A 20,799-nucleotide genomic window follows, 5' to 3' on the forward strand; every position below is an offset into this window, starting at 1 on the left:
GTCAAGAGTACAACAGATGCATTAAATAAACTGAAAAGTGTCACTGGCATTTTATCTTTATTGTTACTTGATTTAAAAAAGAGTTTAAAAGAACACTTGTTTCAAGAATCACTTTTGAAAAGTGTGATAACTTATAAATACATTTTCAAAGTTATAATCACTGAAAGTATATTTAGAAAAAATAGTGCAAATAAAATCTACAGCATTAAAGTGTTGAGGACTAGACTAGCAAAGAATTTAAAATACATGATACAGTATAATTAATAGCTGCTTATACTAATCTTAGCATTTACTTTTTTCTGTTCTCTCACACTGCATTAATGATATAGTTTATAATATATGAATATTATTGTATGCTTGAGCATTTTCAATTTTTATCCACATTAACCAAGCAATGTCACATTCTGAGAATGGGATGAAAACATCTGACATCATTAGACTGTCCTGGTTATATTAAGTGTGGTTAACTAACGATTAAAGATTCAGACCAAAAAAAAAAAAAAAGTAAATGTCAAGTTCTCATAGATGGCCTAAGGAACAAACGGTTTTTGTTGGAAGAATTTCCTAAAGTACTGGGGCAAGTTCCAAGAGAGGTCGAGGCACCTGCATTCAGGGTGAGAACATTAGTTTTCTCTTTTAGAAAGGCATTTTCCCACTTGAAGTATCCACAACCTTTCTTATTACTGTCATGCTTACCAACAGGACAACAAAAAAACGCTTTGCCATGATTTGGACCAGCATTTGATACATAAAGCCTTTTAGCTCTTCGACCACAGTTACACAGAGGGGGAGTTGGTTTTTCGTTTTTCACAGCTGTTACAGGCTGATTCAGATTGACAGTGGAGTTCAGAATGGTATGAGATACTTTGGACAAGTTTGAACTTCTTAAAGGTAAGGAATGATCAAAAGATGCATTTTTTTCTTGATATATAGAGAAAGACCGTTTCTTTGCTGGTGGGAACATTTTTGGACTAGTTGGCTTTCTTTTAGGAACCTCAAAAGGAGTGGAATAATTTTTCAATGATTTTGATTGTGATGAAATAGCATTTGCCTTTGCAGATGGTAACTTAAAAGCTGAAAGATTTGAAGTCTGCCCTTGTACTGTTCCTACATTATAGATAGTAGTATCAGGACTTTTGTAAATGATAGATTTGAGAGATTCCACAGGTACAACACTTTTCCCTGAACTTTGATTATTTGAACTCATCACAGCTGATTGCTTTGGAATTGTTTCTTCTTCAAACACTGTTAAAATATCCATACTTGAGCCATCTTTAAATTCAACACAGTCTGATTTTTGTTCAGATTGAGATTCTGGTATTAAAGCTACATCTTCCCAGTCAGCCAGCAGAGGTAAACAGTCAGAACTAGTACTGATATCCTCAGTGGAGATGTTAACTGAGGAGATGGTAGTGGAGACAAGTACTAGTCCTGATTCATGTACTGGGCTGTATCTGGTTGTACTCATAATATGCCCGTTGTTCAATCCTTGCTGAATGCCTGTTGATAAATTACTGTGAGATTGCTGCACATGTCTAAGAGGAAGAGGAAATCTGTCAGTAGACACTGACAAAGAGCTTTGGGCTTGATTGTTTAAGTCAGTCCTCGAGCTGCTGCTAGATGCAACATGGATGTCTGCAGAGGAATCAGTACAAGTGGTCTGTTGTTCTTCAGTTTGTACATTAGAATTTATGATAAATCCTGCAATACTGTTGTGGTTTTTCTCTGCCAGAGAGTTTATTTTACAAGTTCTCTCTCTAGATGTCTCAGGTCTGCTGTTAGTTCCCAGTGGAGTCTTGTCAGCGAAGTTTGCGTTCAGTGTTCTAGAAATTAAATTCTTCTTCAGGTATGCCTAGGGAGTCCATATATCAAAAGAGATTTTGGAGAGTGAATACTCAAGTAGTTTCAGAAATCAATGTACAAAACTAGTAAGTGTGTCAGCTTATGGATATTATTATTATTCATAGTCAAGATACTGGTTTTGTTATAGCTCACCCTTCATCTGTATTTCAGGCTGTAAGACAAATAGGAGGATAGATACGAAATAGTTACTAACCTTATCCAAAGATTTAGTAATTTTCAACACACATCCATCACAAATCATCCTCCAAGCAAGACGGGCAGTATTCCGAGAATCATCCAACCCTTCAAAAGCATGGTTATATTAATGCCTTCCTTTTAAACTACTACTGGGGATGGTTCTTATTAGAGGAAAAGTGACATTTAGGTACACCTTACATAAATGAAATGGATTCACATAATTCTGACACTGTTATATAGTTCAGAAAAGGGCAGTGGAAGTTAAAAAGAAAAAAAATCTCCTGTGCTGAAACATCTGAAGGAACAACCCATATAGCTGAATATATAGACACAATGATCAAAATCCATGTTCAGTTGTATTAGTTAGGTCAAAAAAAAAGTAAAAAAATCACATTGCGCTGGTATTCTCTTACACTAATAAGCTGTCCAGACCTATCAGGGAAGATCAAGTTTTCTTATCTTTCCCATGCTCTTTTTTCTTTTGCACCCTAGCAATCCAGAGCTTGATCTTGTGCAACATACAGGCAAAAGTTCTAGGAAAGATTTCTGAAACAAAGCATGAGGTTAGAAATGACAAACTGATCTTTGAAGAATCTGTCTTTTCTTACTTTGATGGTTTTGTTGAACAGAACATCGCATAGCCTGGAAGTAACGGTAACATTTATATTAACTAGTAGATATTACTAGCTAGTTTAATTTACCTAACTAAAGCTAAACAGTAGCTATCTAGTCTTATAAAAGATATGTATGTATGTTAAAATGAGGATGATCATATCATGCTTACCAGAATGTTCCCGTCCTGCAAAAGTTAGCCCCAAATCCTGCAAAGCACCATTTAGTCCTTTAGGCTTTCTATTATAGAAGGCCTAGGGAAAAACATGCAGGTGGTTAATAAAAAAAACATTTCAAAACCCCTTCACAGTGGAGTGAAAAACAGTTCAGAAATATCACCTTACAAATAGTACATCTCACAAGGCCAAATATTTATCACAACTGTAAAATGAAGACAAGTGTAACTCAGTATGTGACTTACCCTGTAACAGATTAGAATGGAAAGAACCATAAATCCCTTCTCCCAGCCTTAAACTAATCCATTCTATCTTACCTCATTTTACCTTCATTTGCACTTTATGGTTTGCATTGATGAAGGCCTTAACAACAGCCTTGAGGAATACACTGATAAATACTATCTTGAATATTTAAACTGTTATGCATTGCAAAGGCATAAGCATTAAAAAGAGTTTACGTATGTGCCAAATATAATACTTTTTCTCATTTAATAATCCCTGTTTCTCATATGAATGCCCTGCTTATCTTCAGAGACTTAATTCTGCTGCTTAAACTCCAAGTATCAGTGGACAGGTAGACTCCTGGATAAACCTTTGAGAGCTTCCCTGGCTACACAGGGGAACCCAGCTGCCATTAGTCCCTGAGGCAGAACTCTGTTCCAATGTAGACTATGAAAAAATGAGCCAAAAAATCCCACCAACACAAACACACGTACACAAAGCCTTTCATTTTCTCAGTATAAATGCATTTTATATACGTATTTTATATGTGTGTGTGTATATATATATATATATATATTCATTTTCCAGTATTGCTAATGCTGTTCAGAATATACTTTCTGGTCAAAGTTTGTATATATATATACATATATTTAAATCCTGTACTAGGTCCATATGTACCTTCTAAACAGCTGAGGATCACTATTTTCCATGCAGCAGTGTAAAGCAGTAAGAAGAACATAAGAAAAACAAGTTAAGGCAGCAATCAGAGTAAAAGATGTCAGGAAGGGAAGAGCAGCTCAAAAAAAATCTTCTGGGATTATCATTCATTTATGTAACAGAACCACTCAATACTTTTCTAAGCATTAAGACTGTTAAAATTCATGCCGTTCTAGAGCATGCAATTCATTATTGAGTGATAACACAGAAAGAAAACAAAGGAGTAACTAGACGCTGGAACATACGCTATTGGTTTAGGTATACTTGGCCTTTGAGATGGTAACATGGGTATAAGTGTGTCAGTCTATTGATTTTTCTCACCTTATATGTTGCTTTGAGATCAATCCAGGAATTTAAGATGTCAGGTTTTCGCAACTGCTTCCTTTTACACTCATACTGCAAGCACACACCCAGGTCCCAGTCTGCACAGAAAAAGCAAAACCAAATGAAGATTTACTATATTTTTTAATCCTGATGCCTTCCAATTAGGCCTTTCTCTCATCTGAATGGACTAGGGGTTACAAAAAAAAAATCAGCAAGAAAAAATGCAACTGTTTGCGTGATAACTATAGATAGTGAGCACAGACGTTTAATTGGGCAGGTCGCCGGTACTGCTGTACTTCCATAACTGTCCTAAGCATGCCTTAAAACCTACATAAAGAGATGAATCAACATACTAGTAACATCCTGTACAGATGGGTACAGGACACATGAAGCCTTTGTACATGAGAAGCACTTGGGTTGCTGCAATGGTTCAAGATGACAAGTGAGTGCATGCTCTTAGTAAACAATGACTTTGTGATACATTAATATCTTGGAGACCTCACTAAATCATTTACACTTGTTGAGAATGGCAACACATTGCACTCTGTGTAAAGCAGAAAAATGTGATGACCCTGGAGACAAATATAGAGTGAACAAGTCAGAATTCAACAGTATTCATATTTTCAGTCTTATCCGATATCATATCCCTAATATTTAACAGGATTTTGACTCCCTAGCAGTGAAGATGCAATCTTACTAGCACCACCAAATGTTCAGTTTTAATGGGTATTAATTTGCAGAAAAATTAAATGAAAATTCTACCTACCTGTCCAAGTGACAAACGTACATGGTTTTGCTTCTGAAATAGAATTACTTGGAGTATCTGAATTGAATACAATTTTCTTCTCCTGTTGTATCTTTTGAATCCATTTCAAAAACTGTGATAAACAAATGTTTAGAGGGACCCCTTCATCGACTTGATTCTTTATGAAAGAGAAGAAGAGATGTGTGTGTTAATATGGACTGGAATTCATTTGAGGCTTATTTCTCCTTAGCCCTCTTTAAAGGTCTCCACAAAATAGTAGTAAGCAGCAATTTTAACTTCACCCAGAACGGCACTACACCTGCGTTATGCCGGTCAGCTCCGTACAGAACTCGGAGAGCACGGGATGCTCCTGGGGCTGGACGTAGGTGTGGAACTCCGCTTCGATCTCTCCGGTGGCGGTGTTCAGCAGGACTGCTGGAAATTCAACTGCGACAAAACCAGAACGAGACGGGGAAGGAACAGGCCAGAAAGGTTAAAGCTGCTCGCGGAGGTCATTCCGTCCGCGTACACACGGGCCGAGCCGTCAGCGGAGGGCGACCAGGCGCCAAGGGCCCGCTGGGCCGCCACTCACTGATCTCGGGGCTGTGGCGCCGCTCGCCCCGCCAGCAGGTGGCCTCCAGGTCCACGACCACCAGGTGCCCGAAGCGCTGCTCCGCCGTCACCGCCGCTCCGCTCCGCGCCCGCCCGCTGCTCCTCGCCAGCCCCAGCTGCCTGCGGGCGACACCGAGCTCCCCTCAGCACCCGCCTCGCCTCGCCCCGCTCCCGGCCTCCCCTCCCGGCGCCCTCGGGGCCCGCACCTGGCCAGGCGCTTGGTGGCCATCCCCGCCTCAGCGCGGGCCGCCGGCCGCCATTTCGAGCTTCCCGCCGGGCCGCGGGCGGAGCGGGGCGGAGCGGGGCCGCGGGGCGGGGCTGGCCCTGAGGAAAGCTCCGGCGGCCCGGAGTGGGGTCATGGCTGGCAGCGGCTGCGGGAACGCCTGCAAGAGGCCCGCCGAGGCTGATGGCACCGCGGAGGGGCTGGGGGTGGCTCGGAAGAGGAGCAGGACGGAACGGGGCGGCCGGCACAAGGCGAAGGTAGGCGGCCGGGGCGGGGAGCCTCGGGTCAGCCTGAGGGGCTGGGGGCCATGGCGCTGCGGGTTCCTAGCGGGGGTTTGGCCGCTCAGCCTCACAGGCTGGCGCCTCTGTTTAACTTCTAAGCCGGGCCTTAAATTGCACCAGCACAGCCCAGGGGGCAGGCTCTGCCGCAATTACCGAGCACGAGGCTCGGTAGCGTGCTAGGGAAAACACTGCCTGGTAGCGAGGCAGATACCCGAGTAAGCCCCCTGCGGGATTCCATCTGTAGTGTTGGTTGCTTGTTTGTGCTTTTTTTCCTCATTTTTTCTTTTCAGCTATGACATCAGTATGCCACAGTGTCTTTTCATTAGGTAAAAAAGAGTATCTGTAAAAACTGCAGGCCAAAAGAGCGCTATCGGAACAGGGCAGATGGGTAATGGAGGCCTCCAAAATAATGTACCTGCTTGCTGGCCAGCTTGGGAGAACTCTTGATTTTAGGATCATGGCTTAAAGAGCTGTTGTGCAGAGTTGTGCGGTAGCGTTCATTTCATCTCATCTAGTCTGATGCTTTTTTCCTCGTATCTGCCTTGCATAGTAACGAAACATTTTTCCTGTAGAGGCCAGCAGATCCATCCACCCAAGCAGATGACACAGTGTAAATGAAGTAAATGAGTTTCAACAGAACAAATGGCTACATATAACTCTTCTATAAATGCCCAAAGCTCTACAGCAGGGAGTGGGTGAAGGGGTTGAGACTATAGCACATCATATTTGAAAATTAAGTAACCTTAAAAGTCTCCTTACTATATATGTCCTCACATGTTCGTTGTTACAAAATACATCTGTGAAGTTAGAGGACCTGGGTTACTGAAACACTGACAGTGAATTTAATATTGAAGTGGGATCTGGAAAGGAACTTTTTGCCCATGAAACTGAACATTTACTGAATGGAAGAGTTATTTTACGTGTAGTTGATTGCACCTGAGTGGTAAATAGTTTCCTTTTACTGTATAATTGACTTCATTTTCTGCAAACTTATGTGATCACATGGAACTTTCTTTACTGGCATTTTCCTTTCTGCAGGAAAAGTCATCTCGCTTGTCTGCAGCTTTATTTGGTGAGGACTGTGAAATCAGCCATGACCAAGTTTATGAGTTGTTAAAGTATGCAGCTTTGGGAAAATGCTACAATGTCACACAGCCCAGGTATAACACTTTCATATTTGGGAATCAACCCTGTCTTATGTCCTCATATGCTGTGAAAACCTATCTAAAGGCATAGGCAATGCTTGTTTTAGAATCCTTGCAGCACAGATGCCATAATGACAGACTGCATTGTGTAGATATGGTTCTTGTTAGACTTGGCTGGAGACCACAATTTCTCCTCTGATAAAAATTCTACCATTTCATAGCTTTGCTTCATGTAGTTACCAAAAATTAAACAATTTTTTGTATAAAAAACACACTGAGAAAAAAAAATATGTTAAAATATTAATGCAAAACATTTAATGACAGATATAATTGAAATGTTTTCTCTAGAGTGTTTTGGGAAGGACAATTTAATCACTGCTCTTTTTCGGGGCAATTTCTCAGCAATGGAAGTGGGAGGCTGAGGAGTGTATACAACCTCGGATGGCATAAATATGGTGAAATATAATAAAGCTAAAGGCCAAAATGCTCCACTTTGGATTTTTACTGTCAAAGAGAAAGTGATTTTGTGAAGCTTTCATTTTGATGAAATGATTCCATTCTTCAGTTTGATTGACTAGGCTGTATCACTACAGCTGAAGTTACTTGTATGTTTCATATTCTGATTAATATAAATGAGGTGGGTAGGTTATGACTTGAAATGGTACTGTAACAGAATTTTGCTACAATTCATTCTTTCTGTCTCTCATGTTATGTTGCTTCTAGGAATATGTGGCTGGCTGAGATCAGCTAGAAAAGCCTCTTCTCATTGAAGTCACTTGGCACTTTGCCACTGACTGACCGAAAAGCTGGGTTGGCGCCAAGTTTGTTTTTAAGAGTGTTTGATGATTGTTTTGCTTTGATTTCTTTTGTTTAATTGCAGCTGGTGCCGTATTTATCACCAAAGCCACCTGGCAGGGGTTGTGGTTATTGTTCTACATGAGATGAGCCAACTCCATTTCTACAAATTCTATTTACAGTTCAAACACCTCAGAAAAGTGTTCCAGCATGTAAGTCCCCAAGCTATATTGATGTCTGCTAAAATTCCTGCAATCCTTAAAGCACGTCCCAATGATTATTGCTGCAGTGAAATTATTGTCTTTCCAATAGGAAGAGTCTGCCTTTTGACTCCTAAAGCCATGAGAGGATCTGTTAGTGGCCTTTGTAAGCCCAGAACAAAGACCATGGCTTTAATATTGGAAGCAGATTTTTCAAGACTTAAGTCTTTGAAGCCTTACCAGGTGAAATGTGCATACATTGGTGTTTCAGCCCTCCGTACTTCCAACATCTTCAGGATGCCTGGGAGATTGAAAATACCTCGGTTGATTTGAAATTTACTTTAAGCTATGAGTGAGGAGAATCTCAGAGTTATGACTGATTGAAAAATCTCACTCTGACAATTTACACTTTCTATCAGATTTCTTCCATTTCCCAAAAGCATTATTCTGAGCTACAAGCAATGGTTTTGAAGGAAGAAAGAAGTGCTTTGATTGGAACTTCTAGAGAATTCTCTCTGAACTGCAGCAAATACAAAATCACAGCTTAGCTGGAAAGTCTGGAAGTGCTTTAGTTTCTATCAATTAAAGTCTGAAACTTGCATTTGCAGTCATATCTGGGAAAGCAAATCTTTCCTTAGTACAAAGAGTTCTATAGTGTGCGTCATCATCAAAATGTTTGGTTTGTGTTTTGTTTTGTTTTCTTGTGAAAATGCCCAACGTGCTTCTGCTACTTTTTTTAACCACCTTTCTCTAAATGTTATTGCTGTGGGGATAAAGAGGCACCTTATATACTTGACATTTCTGCTGTGATTCAAAGTTCCTAAAACATCTCTTTTTTTTCTTTTTTTTTTTTTTTTTTCTCTCCAGAGATTCACATTACCACCTTCTTCAGCCAGCTTCCTAGCCAACCTGTATGGAGAAGGAGCAGATGCGAAAACTCAAAACAATGCACAAGGTATCTTGGTTGGCTTTGCACCATCCGTTTTAGTCACAGTGATTTGCTTTCAAGAGTAATTTAATAGCTTTGCATGCTGTGCTACCCCAACATGCTGCTATGCTAAACTTGTTTACAAAGGAACAAGTATAATAGCCAAGAGGCTAGTTCCTCTAACTAGTTCAGTAACTCTCTGTTGGACTTACTGTCATAAGTATATGCAAAAAGAACAGAAAACCTTAGTAAGTTTAACCCAAAATTCTGATGCTTCGTTATCCATTTTGTGGTTATTTTATTGTAATGTATATCTAATAATAGATACACGGATATAAAGTAGATTCAAGCTAAGATATTACTCATTTGCTCGTAGTTTTCTTTGTTATGCTGAGCTGCAAATCAAGGTAAAGAATAGGTATGTTGACAACTGATCTCCTATTTTTACACTCTTTATAGAGGTGATTGTAATCCAACGGGCTTGTACAAAACCCGCAAGAGACTACAATGAGAACTTCACTGAAATTGTTAGAAGTGTAACAAAGAATCTTGAATTCCAGTCCTAAATGGGAGAATGAACAGCTGTTACTTTCAATGTATTGACAAAGTCCTCTAGCATCCTGACTGTAAACCTACTGCACAGTCACAGATCTGAGATGTCAGGTATATTTCTCTTTAAGTGCAATCTGCAGGGAATCACCTACAAAATAATTAGACTTTATACAGCTGTGGATTCTGGTGTCAGTTTGCTTCTTTTTGAACCACAGAGTGTCTTTTCTCCTAATAATACTTTGGGAAAAGAATTTCACACAGAAAGTAGGAAAAAAGAGAACTTTTACAGCTTACATAACAGATGACTATGCTGTCATGCTTATGAGAAAAGTGTTCTGTTACTGAAAGGAATGTGAGACAGACTTGTGACGTGACTTGCTCACAATCAGCTAACTGCCAGTAGCTAAACTGGGAGTAGGATTCAAGTACCCTGTCACACATCAGCATGTATCATTTATCCTTTTATTTATATATATATATATATATATCTTATTGTTCCACGTAGTGTTTAATTGTGAAATGGTGTAACCTCTTAGTGTGCATACTAATGCAGAAAACTGCAAGTAAGGAGTGCTGTCTGAACTTGACAGGTGATTCTGTATGTTACAGGCTTGATTTCCACTAGCAGTGGATGTATTCCTAAAAACTCAGACTTGCAATGTGATCCCATCATCCGGAAATACGGAGAATCAAAACAAGGCCTTACTAGGTACATTCTAACTTTAGAAGAGCTGAAAAAAAATGATTATCCCATGAAAGGTCAGTTTTTTGAGGTTTTTGCTTGGTTGGGCTGGGTTGGTTTTTGTTTGCTTTTAATTTTGCCAGTTAATGATATGCCTGGTCATGTAAGATACATGACTTCTGTTAGAAGAGGGAGGTCTGTGTCTTGTTCACAGGTGTCTTTTCATTTTAGGCTCCCCTGGATGTAAGGGTTATGTGCATACAGAGTGTGATCAGCAGAGGACAGACAGCAGCCCCCTCTTTGGTCTGGATTGTGAAATGGTAAAAATAAATGTGTGACCTTACAAAGCATAGTCAAGCAATCAAGCTCCAAGCAGCTATTCCAAAATGAGCCAGGCACCCTGGGCATTTATTAAACCATGTATTAATAAATGTATTGTATATTTTATATACATATATATACATATGTATATATGTATATATATGTATATAAAATATACAATAGATGTATTAATACATCTGCTGCCAATCCCTTCAGTGATGGTACCAGTGTTAATACAACCACAGGAAGGACTCAGAGTTCTCCTCCAGAGAACTCAGTTACTTGGTGGTTTTCAGAACAGCATCTGGAACTGCCAGGTCCATCACCAATGCTGCAGTAACTCTCCTTCTCCCAGCTCTCCCCAAAGCTTGGGAATGCAGAGATGTCCCTGTGCTACACCTTTAGCTATCCCAGTTCTTTCAGCAACGTGCTGTGGTGAGGATTCCTCTCTTAGTGCAGTTCTGACCTTGCAGAGATGCCCCGTTGGCATCAGCATTGAGTGACTAACAATGTGATTTGGGCCCTACTTTTAAATTCTATTTATCTTCTCTGGTGAAGGTGCTGTCAGTTGCAGCCCTGCAGTGCAGAATACAAACTGATTCTGTGAAATCAGCACTTCTTTGTAAAGGCTATCTTTGTGTTGTGCTTGCCTGTGTGTTCGCTGTGTTTATGGTGGGCATTTAACAATTAAAACGAAGCATGCTACAGCATGAAGCAAGCTATAACTGGCAGATCTCTAAGTAAAGCAACTCCTTAGCAGTGATGCTGGCTGTAGCCAAAGCAGATCTCAGCTAAGGTTGTTGAATAGCAGCGTTGTGCTGATTCAAAAGCTGCCTCTGCTTTTTCCTGACAGTGCCTGACTGCAAGGGGGAATGAAGTCACTCGTGTCTCTTTGGTGGATGCACAGGGTCAATGCCTCTTGAATGAACTAGTCAAACCTGAAAGCACAATAGTGAACTACCGCACCAGGTGAGTCGTACTGAAGTGTCTTATCTCTTCAAGAGCTACAAGCCTTTCAAATCAAGCCTGTAACACAGGACCTTGCAGAAGACTCTGGTCTGTACGCTTGTCTACTCGCCAATGTCTACTGCATTGTACTTGGTGTTAAGAATCTGGTTTGTGCTTTGTGGGTAGAATAACCAACATTATGTATGCACTCCCTGCTGTGCAGTGCCCCTGTGTCTAGACAGAAGCATTATCATTCTGCAGTGTTCTAGGAAAAGTTAATGATACACAGTACAGGTTACTCTTTACTTCCAGATATAAAGTAGGACACAGGGTGAGTAAGAGTACGGGATTGCAGTCTGGGTCTCTGCTCTCTAGCTAAGTTTGCTCGTCTGTAGAAAATGAACAGTGCAGGTCATAAACTCACTTCAAGCTCTAGGGCTGGGCTCAGTATTATAACAAAAGAAGGCAAAATTCAAGCCACGTCTTCTCCAAGACTTTGCCTGCATGTTTCCAGGAGGTGAAGTGCCAATTCCCTCAGGTTACTTGGAAGCATTTCCTTCCATGTCAGCTTTGCAATATTTCCTTACCTGTGCTATCTGATGCTAAGAACTGCATCACTTAAGTTATGCTTGAAAAAGAACAAACTTTTGAAACAGATATGGTAACTGTAGCAGCTTAATATTTGTGCAGTATATCCTCTTATGTTGGAATGCATTTAAGGAAGCAATAAATTGCATTCTCTCATTTGTTACACTGGGTTCTTATTTTACATATGCTGCTTGTAATGTTCTCCAGTAAGTGCTGTTGCTGATGCACAGCTTGTACTCCTTCCACTTTCTGTTTTGAAGATTCTCGGGAATCACAAGGAAGATGCTGCTTCCGGTGAAAACAAGATTGCCAGACATACAAAGCAGACTAAAAAAAATACTGCCGCATGATGCAGTATTGGTGGGTCATTCTCTAAATGCTGATCTCCAGGCTTTGGAAGTGAGTATGCTTTTAAGAGTATTTTTCCCAGAACTGCTGTTCGTTTCAGGTCTGAAAGTTCTATTTTTTTTTAATCAGTAAACACTTGTTAGTTGCTTTTCATTATGAATAGCCTTATGACTGTAAGGATTTAAAAGAGAAATACTCCCCTTCCATCTATAAAACCTGCAAGGTGCTGTTCAGAACCCAAAAGGAAGAAGCTTCACCTTTCTGCTTCAGCCAGGTGCTTTCGATCACTGTCATGGGAAGAACTAAAGTCCTTCCTGTATTGAATTTAACCGGCCAAAATGCTTGAGTCGTAGTCATTCCAACCCCACCTTGGTCTTCCCAACAGAGCATTAGAAAGGAGATTTGGGGCTGTTTCATGGTTCCCATGTGTTCTCTTGTCTGAACCAGTTATCTGTCAGTGACAAATAGGCAACTGAAATGAAAGGCCAGAGGCACAGATAATGGAGTCACTGCCCAATTCTATGTGAGTGCTGTTCTTAATTAAACTGGTGATGTTTTCTCTCCTCCAGATGATCCACCCTAGTGTTATTGATACTTCACTGCTTTTTGCCAGAAATGAAGGTCGAAGATTTAAGCTAAAATTTTTAGCCAAAGCTGTTTTAGGGTAAGATTATTTTTGCATTGTCATGGAAAGTATTAGAAACTGTTATGGGGGCTATAGGGTCCTGCTCTTCCACCAGTAGGATGAGAATTTTTTTCCTTCTGATAAAACTCAAAAGGAAGGAGAGCAGGCTGTGCAAACAGACAATAAAGAGGAGTTTACTGTGTGCTTGAAACATCAGGCAGTGTCATAAATTGGCTTATCTTTGAGCAAGCAGGGATGCTATGACACAACCAGTAATGAGCTCATTTGTATGTGAACCACAAAACTAGCTTTTCTGCACGTCTACCACTATATGAAATTGTAGAGCAGCAAATGAACTCTGGCTCACATAAATGAGATATGTTGCAGTTATCTAGAAAGAAAAGCTAACTTATAGAAGTATAATTTACTGACTTAATCATGTCCCTTGCTATGCTAGCTATCATAGCACATCTTAACAATCCAGCACGCACCATTTACTCTGTAGCTCCAAACCTCACTGACTTGGAGGTTGCCTCCCTGCCTGTGCATTGGGTCATTGGTCAAGGAAAAAGCAAAATTAAAAATAATCATGCCTCAGAATACCAAGTATTACTGCTGCTTCTGTCAAACCCTGTAAACGGTGTTTTGCTCAATGTTGCAAAAATATTTCTTGCAGTAACTTTGGGGAATATTTCACAAGAATACTGCTGCACAGAATTGAAATCCTTTTTGGAGAGGGGAAAGCTATTTTGCCTGAAAAGGACCCAATTTAGAAAAGACGAGATGTTGGTCAGTATGGAAAAACAGATAACCTGCCAGTACACCTAATTTTGATGCCCTAGGAAGGAGATCCAGTGTGACCAGAACCTTGGTCATGATCCTACAGAAGATGCAAGAGCTGCATTGGAACTGGCTCAATTCTTTATTGAGCAAGGACCAGCAAAGGTAGCTATATCTAATATCTTTAACAGCAGAATATACAAGTTGTGTATACGAAGAAAAAGCATTCTTGCCCATCCTCTTACTGATTTAAAAGAGAAATCAGGCTGATCTTGCAGAGGGGCATTGGGGGAAGAAAGATTCAGACGCTTGCAGCCTACAGGAGTACCTATCATTTTTTTTCTAAATAAAGAAGTGAGGACCTCGTATGTTTTGGCAGGAGGTTTTTTGAATCCCCTTGTACTGTTGGTTTCTTGAGAGGATGTTTTGGATGTGCTGGTTGATGCCCTAAGTGCTGCATGCTTAAAATGACAACAGAAAATAATAAGGCAAAAAATGAATGTTTGTCTTTCTCCACTACTGTGGAATGTGCCTAGGTGACTCATAGAGAAGGCACATGCTATTTGGTTAGCTACAATTAGTTGAGATGAAACCAATCTACTCATCTTCTTCCTTCCACAAGGTAGCAGAACTAAATTTGGAAATGCTGCTGACAACTGAAAGACTGACTGAGGTGTCACAGAACAAATCTGCGTTACAGCCACAAGGATGTAGGGTCCAGAAGCAGTCGAATGATCCTCCACATCTATCCAAACCATGGTAATAAGATTCTCAGATATGCATGTTTTTCCTTTGATCAAATCCTCAGTGAAATCATAGAAGTATCTTATGTTTTCAAAAGCCACCAGTGCCTTCAGAGAGACACAGATAATTGTAGAGTAACACTGCAAAATTTTCAGAAATAGTATCTTAAATTTCACAAAGCATTTTCCAGGCTGCTTTTGATCTTGAGGGCAAGAATATTATTTAAGATTTCTTTAATGAACTGTGTCATTTCTCAGTGACAGGCACTTCCTTACATGCTTTTAACTCACCATATCAATAACTACTGTGCATCACAGCTTTTTTTTCTCTCCGCTAGTTTTTTAGACTGCTTGCAGGTGACTGGCCAAAAACCCCTCCTTTTAGGCAGACAAGAAGTGGATTCTTCTGGCCTGTGTCAGAGTAACCTAAGCACTTCAAACAAACAGGTGAATGGATTTGGGTGGGTTGGTCTAAGCAAGCTTCAAAGTAGTTTGAAGTTCTTGTTCTGGGGGTGGGTTGATGAGTCCTATTTTAAAAAGCTGGCTGACGGTAGCGTTAGCAATAGTGTTAATACCAGGTTAGCTAAATCCATTTTCTTATTTCAGAAATAAGCTTTGATCCTCTATCACCCTCTCATGACTCACTAAAGAAGAATTTCTGCCTGAGGGCTTCCTTGGACAATAATGACAATTAAAGTGGAGAACTAAATTCAAGAGCTTTGTTTCTGATCTTTTGCAGTACAATTACCTTGCACCTCTTTGAGCCATATGTACTCTTTTCCTCCCAGATTCTTCAGAGAGCCTTAGAAGATGTTCCCCTCTCCACATTCAGTATCGTTCAGTTCAGTTTGGGTCCAGAGTACATTGCATCTCATCTTCCTGCTGGATTTTGTGAGAAGGTACCTCTTTTTTTTTTTTTTTTTTTTTTTTTTTGAGCAATACCAGTCTTCATTGCTCAACTTGGAAAGAGACATGTATGCTTTGTGAAGTTCCTTCTCTAATCTGTGTTCCCACAGGTGAGAAGCAAGCTGACTGACATGCTGACAATTTATGCAGGTCCTTTTGAAGAAAGTTTCTGCCTGAAGTCTGTGAAAAAAGAATTTGGGAAGTGTGGACCAATCCAGTCTCTGACAGTGGTAACGGAAACGTACCAGGTGAGGGGCACTCAAGGCATTCAGTTTGACAGGCAGTGAAGTCCAGAGTAACCTCTAGGATAGATAGGGATGAGAACCACTTAAATATCTTTTTTTGTCTCTTGTGTTTTTTTCTCTGGCTGCTTAGTCATGAGCTACAACAATTCAGCACATATAAAAGCTGCTGCACACAGCAACAAGAAGCATAGCTGATGTGGCATAACAATGCTGCTCAAGCTGAAGAGCTTTAACTGAGTACTGGTGAAACCAAGATGATTTTTGTTCCTCTCAAGAGAATTGATATGCTAAGGCCTTTAGTGGCAAAACAAGGTTGCTAATAATTGCCAAGTTAATTGAAGGTTTTTTAAACAGCTACAGTGTATGGAGTGTTACCTATATTACCCACCCTACCCTTTTTATATGCTATTAAAAAAAAACAAAAACAAACACAACTTACAACAAGGGGTAGGGCTAATGTGTATTATTCATAAATCTGAAGTGTATTATCTTGTTTCAAGCCCTACGTCTGTATCCAGTATGAGGTGCTAGAAGCTGCCCAGCTTGCTGTGGAAAGCCTAGATGGAGCTGAGGTAGCAGGTTCCTGCATTAAGGTAAACAAAGTAAATAGCAAAAGCCTAAGTTACATGTAGCACAGGAATACTGACTGATATGTCACTTCGTAGTGCCTACCCTGAGCATAGAGTCTGGGCGAATCCTGGCTGGCTGTGCTGTTGCCATCTCCCTGTCTCTAGACAATTTAGGGCCACTGGCAGAAAGGAGATGGCAGAAAGTTGTTGCCCTCTTTCTTTGCCATCTGCCAGCAGAAAGGGTTAGAAAGCGTTCTGACCTGGCAACTGTGTCTTAAAAATGAGGAGCTGAGTAACCAGGTGTTAAAATGCCACATACATAGTATTCTTAATTGTCCTGCATTACAGACATGTTTTTCATGACTAATTAATCTATCCTTCCTTAATTACATTGTTCATGGAAGGGAAAAATAGCTAACAGTTTTGGCAATTGGACAGAATCACTTAAAACAGAAGCTCAGAACACAGGGCTGCTTTGGCTGATGTGCTGTGTGTGTTCCTGTTGGACCTAACCCAGGTTCAGAGACCTGTCACTGCTGCAACGCTGGACTGTGATGTTCTGATACAGGAACTAGAACACGATATAGAAAACAAAGGTGTGATTTATGTGGCGGGTCTAAAGAAGTCATTAAGCGAAACAGACTTGCAAGAAGAATTCAGCCAGTTGGAAGGCCTGGAAACTCTGTTCCTGCCAAAGGATCTCCAGAGTGGAAGGCACAGGAACTGCTGTTTCCTCAGTAAGTAGCTTTGCCATGCAGCCTGGTTATTTCCTTCAAATAAGCTTGTTCAGCAGTGCTGGGAAATTCAGTGACACAGCAAGAGCAACTGAACCTCACATCTGCTCCAAGTGACAGTATTCAAGATACTTGGGTGAAAGCACAGCTGGCTACTGTGAAGCTTTGCACAGACATGTAATCGCTTCTAAAAAATGAAGAGAACAGCCAGATGAGTGGTGTTGCATGTAACTGGCAGTTCTGTAGTCTGACACTTACCTGTTTGCAGGATGAGCATCTGCTTACTGCAGTGATTTCAGTGTCTCATTCCCTTTAACCCTCTACCTTTTTAGCACGGCCCTGCAGGTGCCAAAGAACAGGGCATCATAACTGGCAAAGGGTGATCCCTTTCTTGTCTTTTCAGAATTCCAGACATCACAAAGTGCTGTGGATGCCCTTGAAGTTATAAACAGCTGGGCTGTGAAGGGCAGCAAGTTAAGAAGTAGGAAGGCACTTGCTTCAGGTCACCTCTGGAGATGGATATGGCAAATGAATCACAGCAGTGGGAAGCAAGTAGGAAACAGCTTATGTGAGAAGACGGTGCCTCTATCTGACTCTGTGAGTTTAAGGCTATGCTGGCGTTTGTTGCAGTTTGTTAGCGAGGATAATGGCATGGAACTGCCTCTGCCCTGGGAACCAGAGGTGGTCACTGGGAGGCGGCTTAGGTACAGAGCTGTATGTAGCAGTTGGATCTTCTGCTGGTGCAGAGGCTGCCATGGCTCAATTTTCATAAGGCAGCTTGGAGATGTAAATCCCAGGAGATAACGTGGCATTAGTGGGGTACAGAATAACTGAAAAACAGCCTGGGCCTATGGAACAGTGAGTTCCACAGAGGGGAACTGCAGCCTCCCAGCTGAGAGCAGGCTGGGCAATGCACAGGTATAGGGAGGTGTATGGAAGTCAGAGAGAAGCGACAAGTTGTATAGCCTACAGGAAAGGATAGATGTAGGTGCAGCTCCCATTTTTAGTGGAGGAAGCTGCAGTGCTGTGTGAGTAGGGTGTGTGGCACTCCCTGCAGCTGGGCTGTTGCACTTCCACAAGCTATCCAAAAATAGAGTAGCCCCTTCCATCCCTGACACAGCTCCAGGGTCAGTCTCTGTATAAACACTTTCAGATGTGATTGTTACATATTTGTAGAAGAATAGGGGATTTCAATGCTTGTATTCTGTTACACAGGAGCAGGATCTAAGGAAAAAGGTGAAGAAGTTGGACCAGATTATAAAAAAGCTTTATAGAAGTCTGCAGAAGAATACCTTGTGCGTCGTTCTCTTCCCTGGAACAAACAGGTAACTTGCCTCTCTTTTGCTAGGAGTCCTCCCCTCTCCCTCACTACACCGTCCTTGCAGGAAAGACATTTAAGGAGGGAGAGAAACACACTTCAGAAATTCTACTAGGTGTTGGTAGTGTTTTATATATGGTCAAGTTATTTTGTTAACAAAATTAAAATCATACCCCTCCCCCTTCTTTCCCCTGCACCATCTACCAGTTCTCTGGTGGTACCCTGCCTTATATGCTTCACATCCTTACCATGGATCAGGGATCCAGGTTAACTCCATTCTTCTGTCAGAGCTATAAAAGCATGATTTGGGGGGGAAAAAAAAAAAAAGAAAAAAAAAAAAACACTGCTATCTTTCATAAGAAAGACACAATTGTTGAGTTGGACCTCAGAGGTAATAGCAGGGATGCTTCCATATGGGGTAGGCTACCTTTATTTCCCAAGGGCCCTGAAGTGCCATGGATGGCCAGTCCCTGTTTAATTATTAACAAGAAAATTGAATCTTTCCCAGGCAAGGCCTTAGTTACTAAATATATTCTTAGTTCAGCAGTCTCCTCTCAGTTCTCTAAGTATTGCTCTTCAGCCAGTCAGACAAGGGTCACATCTATCCCTGTCTTTTTGAAGTTCATCTTCAACAGAAGGGGCACCAGGCCTCTGGGGAGACATGAGCCAGGCTCTGCTATAGAAGCAGGGAACCAGAGCAGCAGCTCTTTTGTCAGGTTCTGCAGCCAGGCCCAGCTCCCCACTCTTACCTGCAAAGCTTCCTGAGGAGAGGACATGCGCTGCTGTATTATTTTCTTGACCACCGTCCCTGCAAGGGGGGAGGCATCCCAAGCCCGTTTGGGCTCAGTGCCTGTGACAAGCTATTTTTAGCAAGGGTGCATCCCAAAGGCAGCTCTTGGCATGGCCCGCTCTACCTGGGCAGTTGTTGGTAACGTCAATTTCTTTTCCTTGAGAACAGATCATTTAGCTGGTTTCCCATGACACCAAAGAATAATAGCATGCAAAATGAGACAGCAGCAATTCTTCCCTCATTAGATAAATGCTAGCCCTCTACAACTGGTTTCTTGCAGAAGCGTGGTGTCAAATGCTGCTTCAGCATAACTCAGCCATGTCTGGGACAGTTTGGGAAAAAGGGTGCACCTCTCAGGCCTGGAAGAGGTTTCTTGCCAACTGAGGCTCCCAAATTACTGTTTCCCAGAGGAATGATAGTTCAGCCCAGGCTTCTTGTTTAAAAAGAATGATGACTCATGGTTGGCTGGGAAAAAAACAAAGAACAACCTTGCAGTTTTTCAGTGTGCTGACACGGGGTTCCTGGCTCCTCACTGCTAGGCCAGCTAACTTTGCTACCCTGAACAGAAATAACATCTCTTGTTTATGTTGCAGCATCCATGGATCGCAGTCTGGCCTTGGTCTGATGGGAATAAAAGATAATGGAGGGAGCAGTGCTTGTTAAGCTGCCATGTTTTTAAGCAATCTTTTGTTAAGATATTCTTAATTACTTTAAATATTGATGTCTCTGTAAAGACCCCCTTATCATAAGAACAATAGCCTTTCACTGTATCTTTTATAAAGTCTAAAAATAAAAGCTATTCAAACCATCTTAAAAGCACAATAGCTTTCCTGTTAACCCTTCTTGCTGTAGCATTTTTCCTGGCAGTGACCTAGGCAAGTGCTGGAGGAAGAGCTGGGGGCAACGTAGAGGCAGTATTTTTGCAAAAACCCCAATCACTGTTGCTCTGTGCTCTAATTCAGCAAGCTGGTTCCTTGGAGGAGCCTGATGGATGAGCTGGGTTGTGTTCAGTAAAATGTTGGAGGCCACAAACCAGTAAGCTAAGCTAAGCTAATGTAGTACCTATAGCAGCTGCTCAACAGTTAAAGGCTCTTCTTGGGAACTGCGTGGATCTCTGGAAATGTGCTGTGCCAGCTCCTCAAGCAGTTGCTGCCTCCTTTCTGGGAAAGTACTGTCCTTAGTCCATGGAAAGGAGGAATGGGTGATTCATCCTTTTTGGACAATCTCCACTTTCTCTTCCTTCCTTAACCACCTTCCAGCACCCTTCAAAAAAAAAAATTCTACAGTGGCTGCAGGGGGAGGGACAAGGGCCCTTTTGAGGGACACACATACCTGTGCAAACATCACAGGTGGTTTCAGGGGGCAGCTGGGTGCAGAGCTGCTGTAACAGTACATGACCAGCAGAAGGATGCGATGGTTTACAGCCTGAACAGCTTCAGCTGTGTGCTTTGCAGCCACTGCCACCTAGAAATAAAGGCTGACCATCTCTTGGTAATAAACTGAATTTGCAAGCACAAGGATGCCTAGGTAAGCTTTGGGCATTGAAAAAAAGCTAAAGGAAACATTTGTTACAAAGTTTGAGACAAAGGATTTCTTGGGATGAATTGGAATAGGCTAAGATAATTTTGAA

At 41.3% G+C, this 20,799-nt stretch overlaps 2 protein-coding genes across 4 annotated transcripts; one reads left to right on the plus strand and one right to left on the minus strand.

The window, feature by feature from the left end:
• Nucleotides 1–40: 40 nt before the first annotated feature.
• Nucleotides 41–5,797, minus strand: ERI2 (ERI1 exoribonuclease family member 2). The gene is made up of 8 exons (XM_082772726.1): nt 5,655–5,797; nt 5,429–5,568; nt 5,156–5,283; nt 4,858–5,014; nt 4,089–4,189; nt 2,825–2,906; nt 2,057–2,145; nt 41–1,852 (listed from the first exon to the last, which is right to left on the minus strand). The coding sequence occupies exons 1-8, from the start codon at nt 5,675–5,677 to the stop codon at nt 512–514; spliced, it is 2,061 nt and encodes a 686-aa protein (XP_082628852.1). The 5' UTR covers nt 5,678–5,797; the 3' UTR covers nt 41–511.
• REXO5 (RNA exonuclease 5) lies at nt 5,683–20,003 on the plus strand. Of its 3 annotated transcripts, XM_082772723.1 has the most exons (19): nt 5,684–5,928; nt 6,991–7,112; nt 7,978–8,104; nt 8,960–9,047; nt 10,182–10,331; nt 10,486–10,574; nt 11,429–11,544; nt 12,372–12,510; nt 13,029–13,123; nt 13,927–14,029; nt 14,487–14,623; nt 14,946–15,054; nt 15,396–15,506; nt 15,624–15,761; nt 16,259–16,351; nt 16,845–17,064; nt 17,465–17,658; nt 18,277–18,386; nt 19,763–20,003. In XM_082772723.1, exons 1-19 carry the CDS (start codon nt 5,806–5,808, stop codon nt 19,830–19,832), a joined length of 2,334 nt encoding a protein of 777 aa, XP_082628849.1. In that variant the 5' UTR covers nt 5,684–5,805; the 3' UTR covers nt 19,833–20,003. The 3 variants fall into 3 exon arrangements, with proteins under 3 accessions (XP_082628850.1, XP_082628849.1, XP_082628851.1); XM_082772724.1 differs by lacking the exon at nt 16,259–16,351 and having other exon boundaries at nt 5,683–5,928; XM_082772725.1 differs by lacking the exons at nt 5,684–5,928; nt 6,991–7,112; nt 7,978–8,104; nt 8,960–9,047 and adding an exon at nt 9,550–9,683.
• Nucleotides 20,004–20,799: the final 796 nt, after the last annotated feature.

The sequence above is a fragment of the Aythya marila genome (assembly GCF_965140915.1).
Source record: "Aythya marila genome assembly, chromosome: 15".
NCBI lineage: Eukaryota > Metazoa > Chordata > Aves > Anseriformes > Anatidae > Aythya > Aythya marila.

Coding starts and splice junctions, on each gene's coding strand:
- REXO5 (XM_082772723.1), top strand. CDS start 5,806: ATGGCTGGCAGCGGCTGCGGGAACGCCTGCAAGAGGCCCGCCGAGGCT. Junction 10,575..11,428: donor TTGGTCTGGATTGTGAAATG/GTAAAAATAAAT, acceptor TTTTCCTGACAG/TGCCTGACTGCAAGGGGGAA. Junction 13,124..13,926: donor TTAGCCAAAGCTGTTTTAGG/GTAAGATTATTT, acceptor TTGATGCCCTAG/GAAGGAGATCCAGTGTGACC.
- ERI2 (XM_082772726.1), bottom strand. CDS start 5,677: ATGGCCACCAAGCGCCTGGCCAG. Junction 5,284..5,428: donor GCGCCACAGCCCCGAGATCA/GTGAGTGGCGGC, acceptor GTTTTGTCGCAG/TTGAATTTCCAGCAGTCCTG. Junction 4,190..4,857: donor TACGTTTGTCACTTGGACAG/GTAGGTAGAATT, acceptor TTTTCTGTGCAG/ACTGGGACCTGGGTGTGTGC.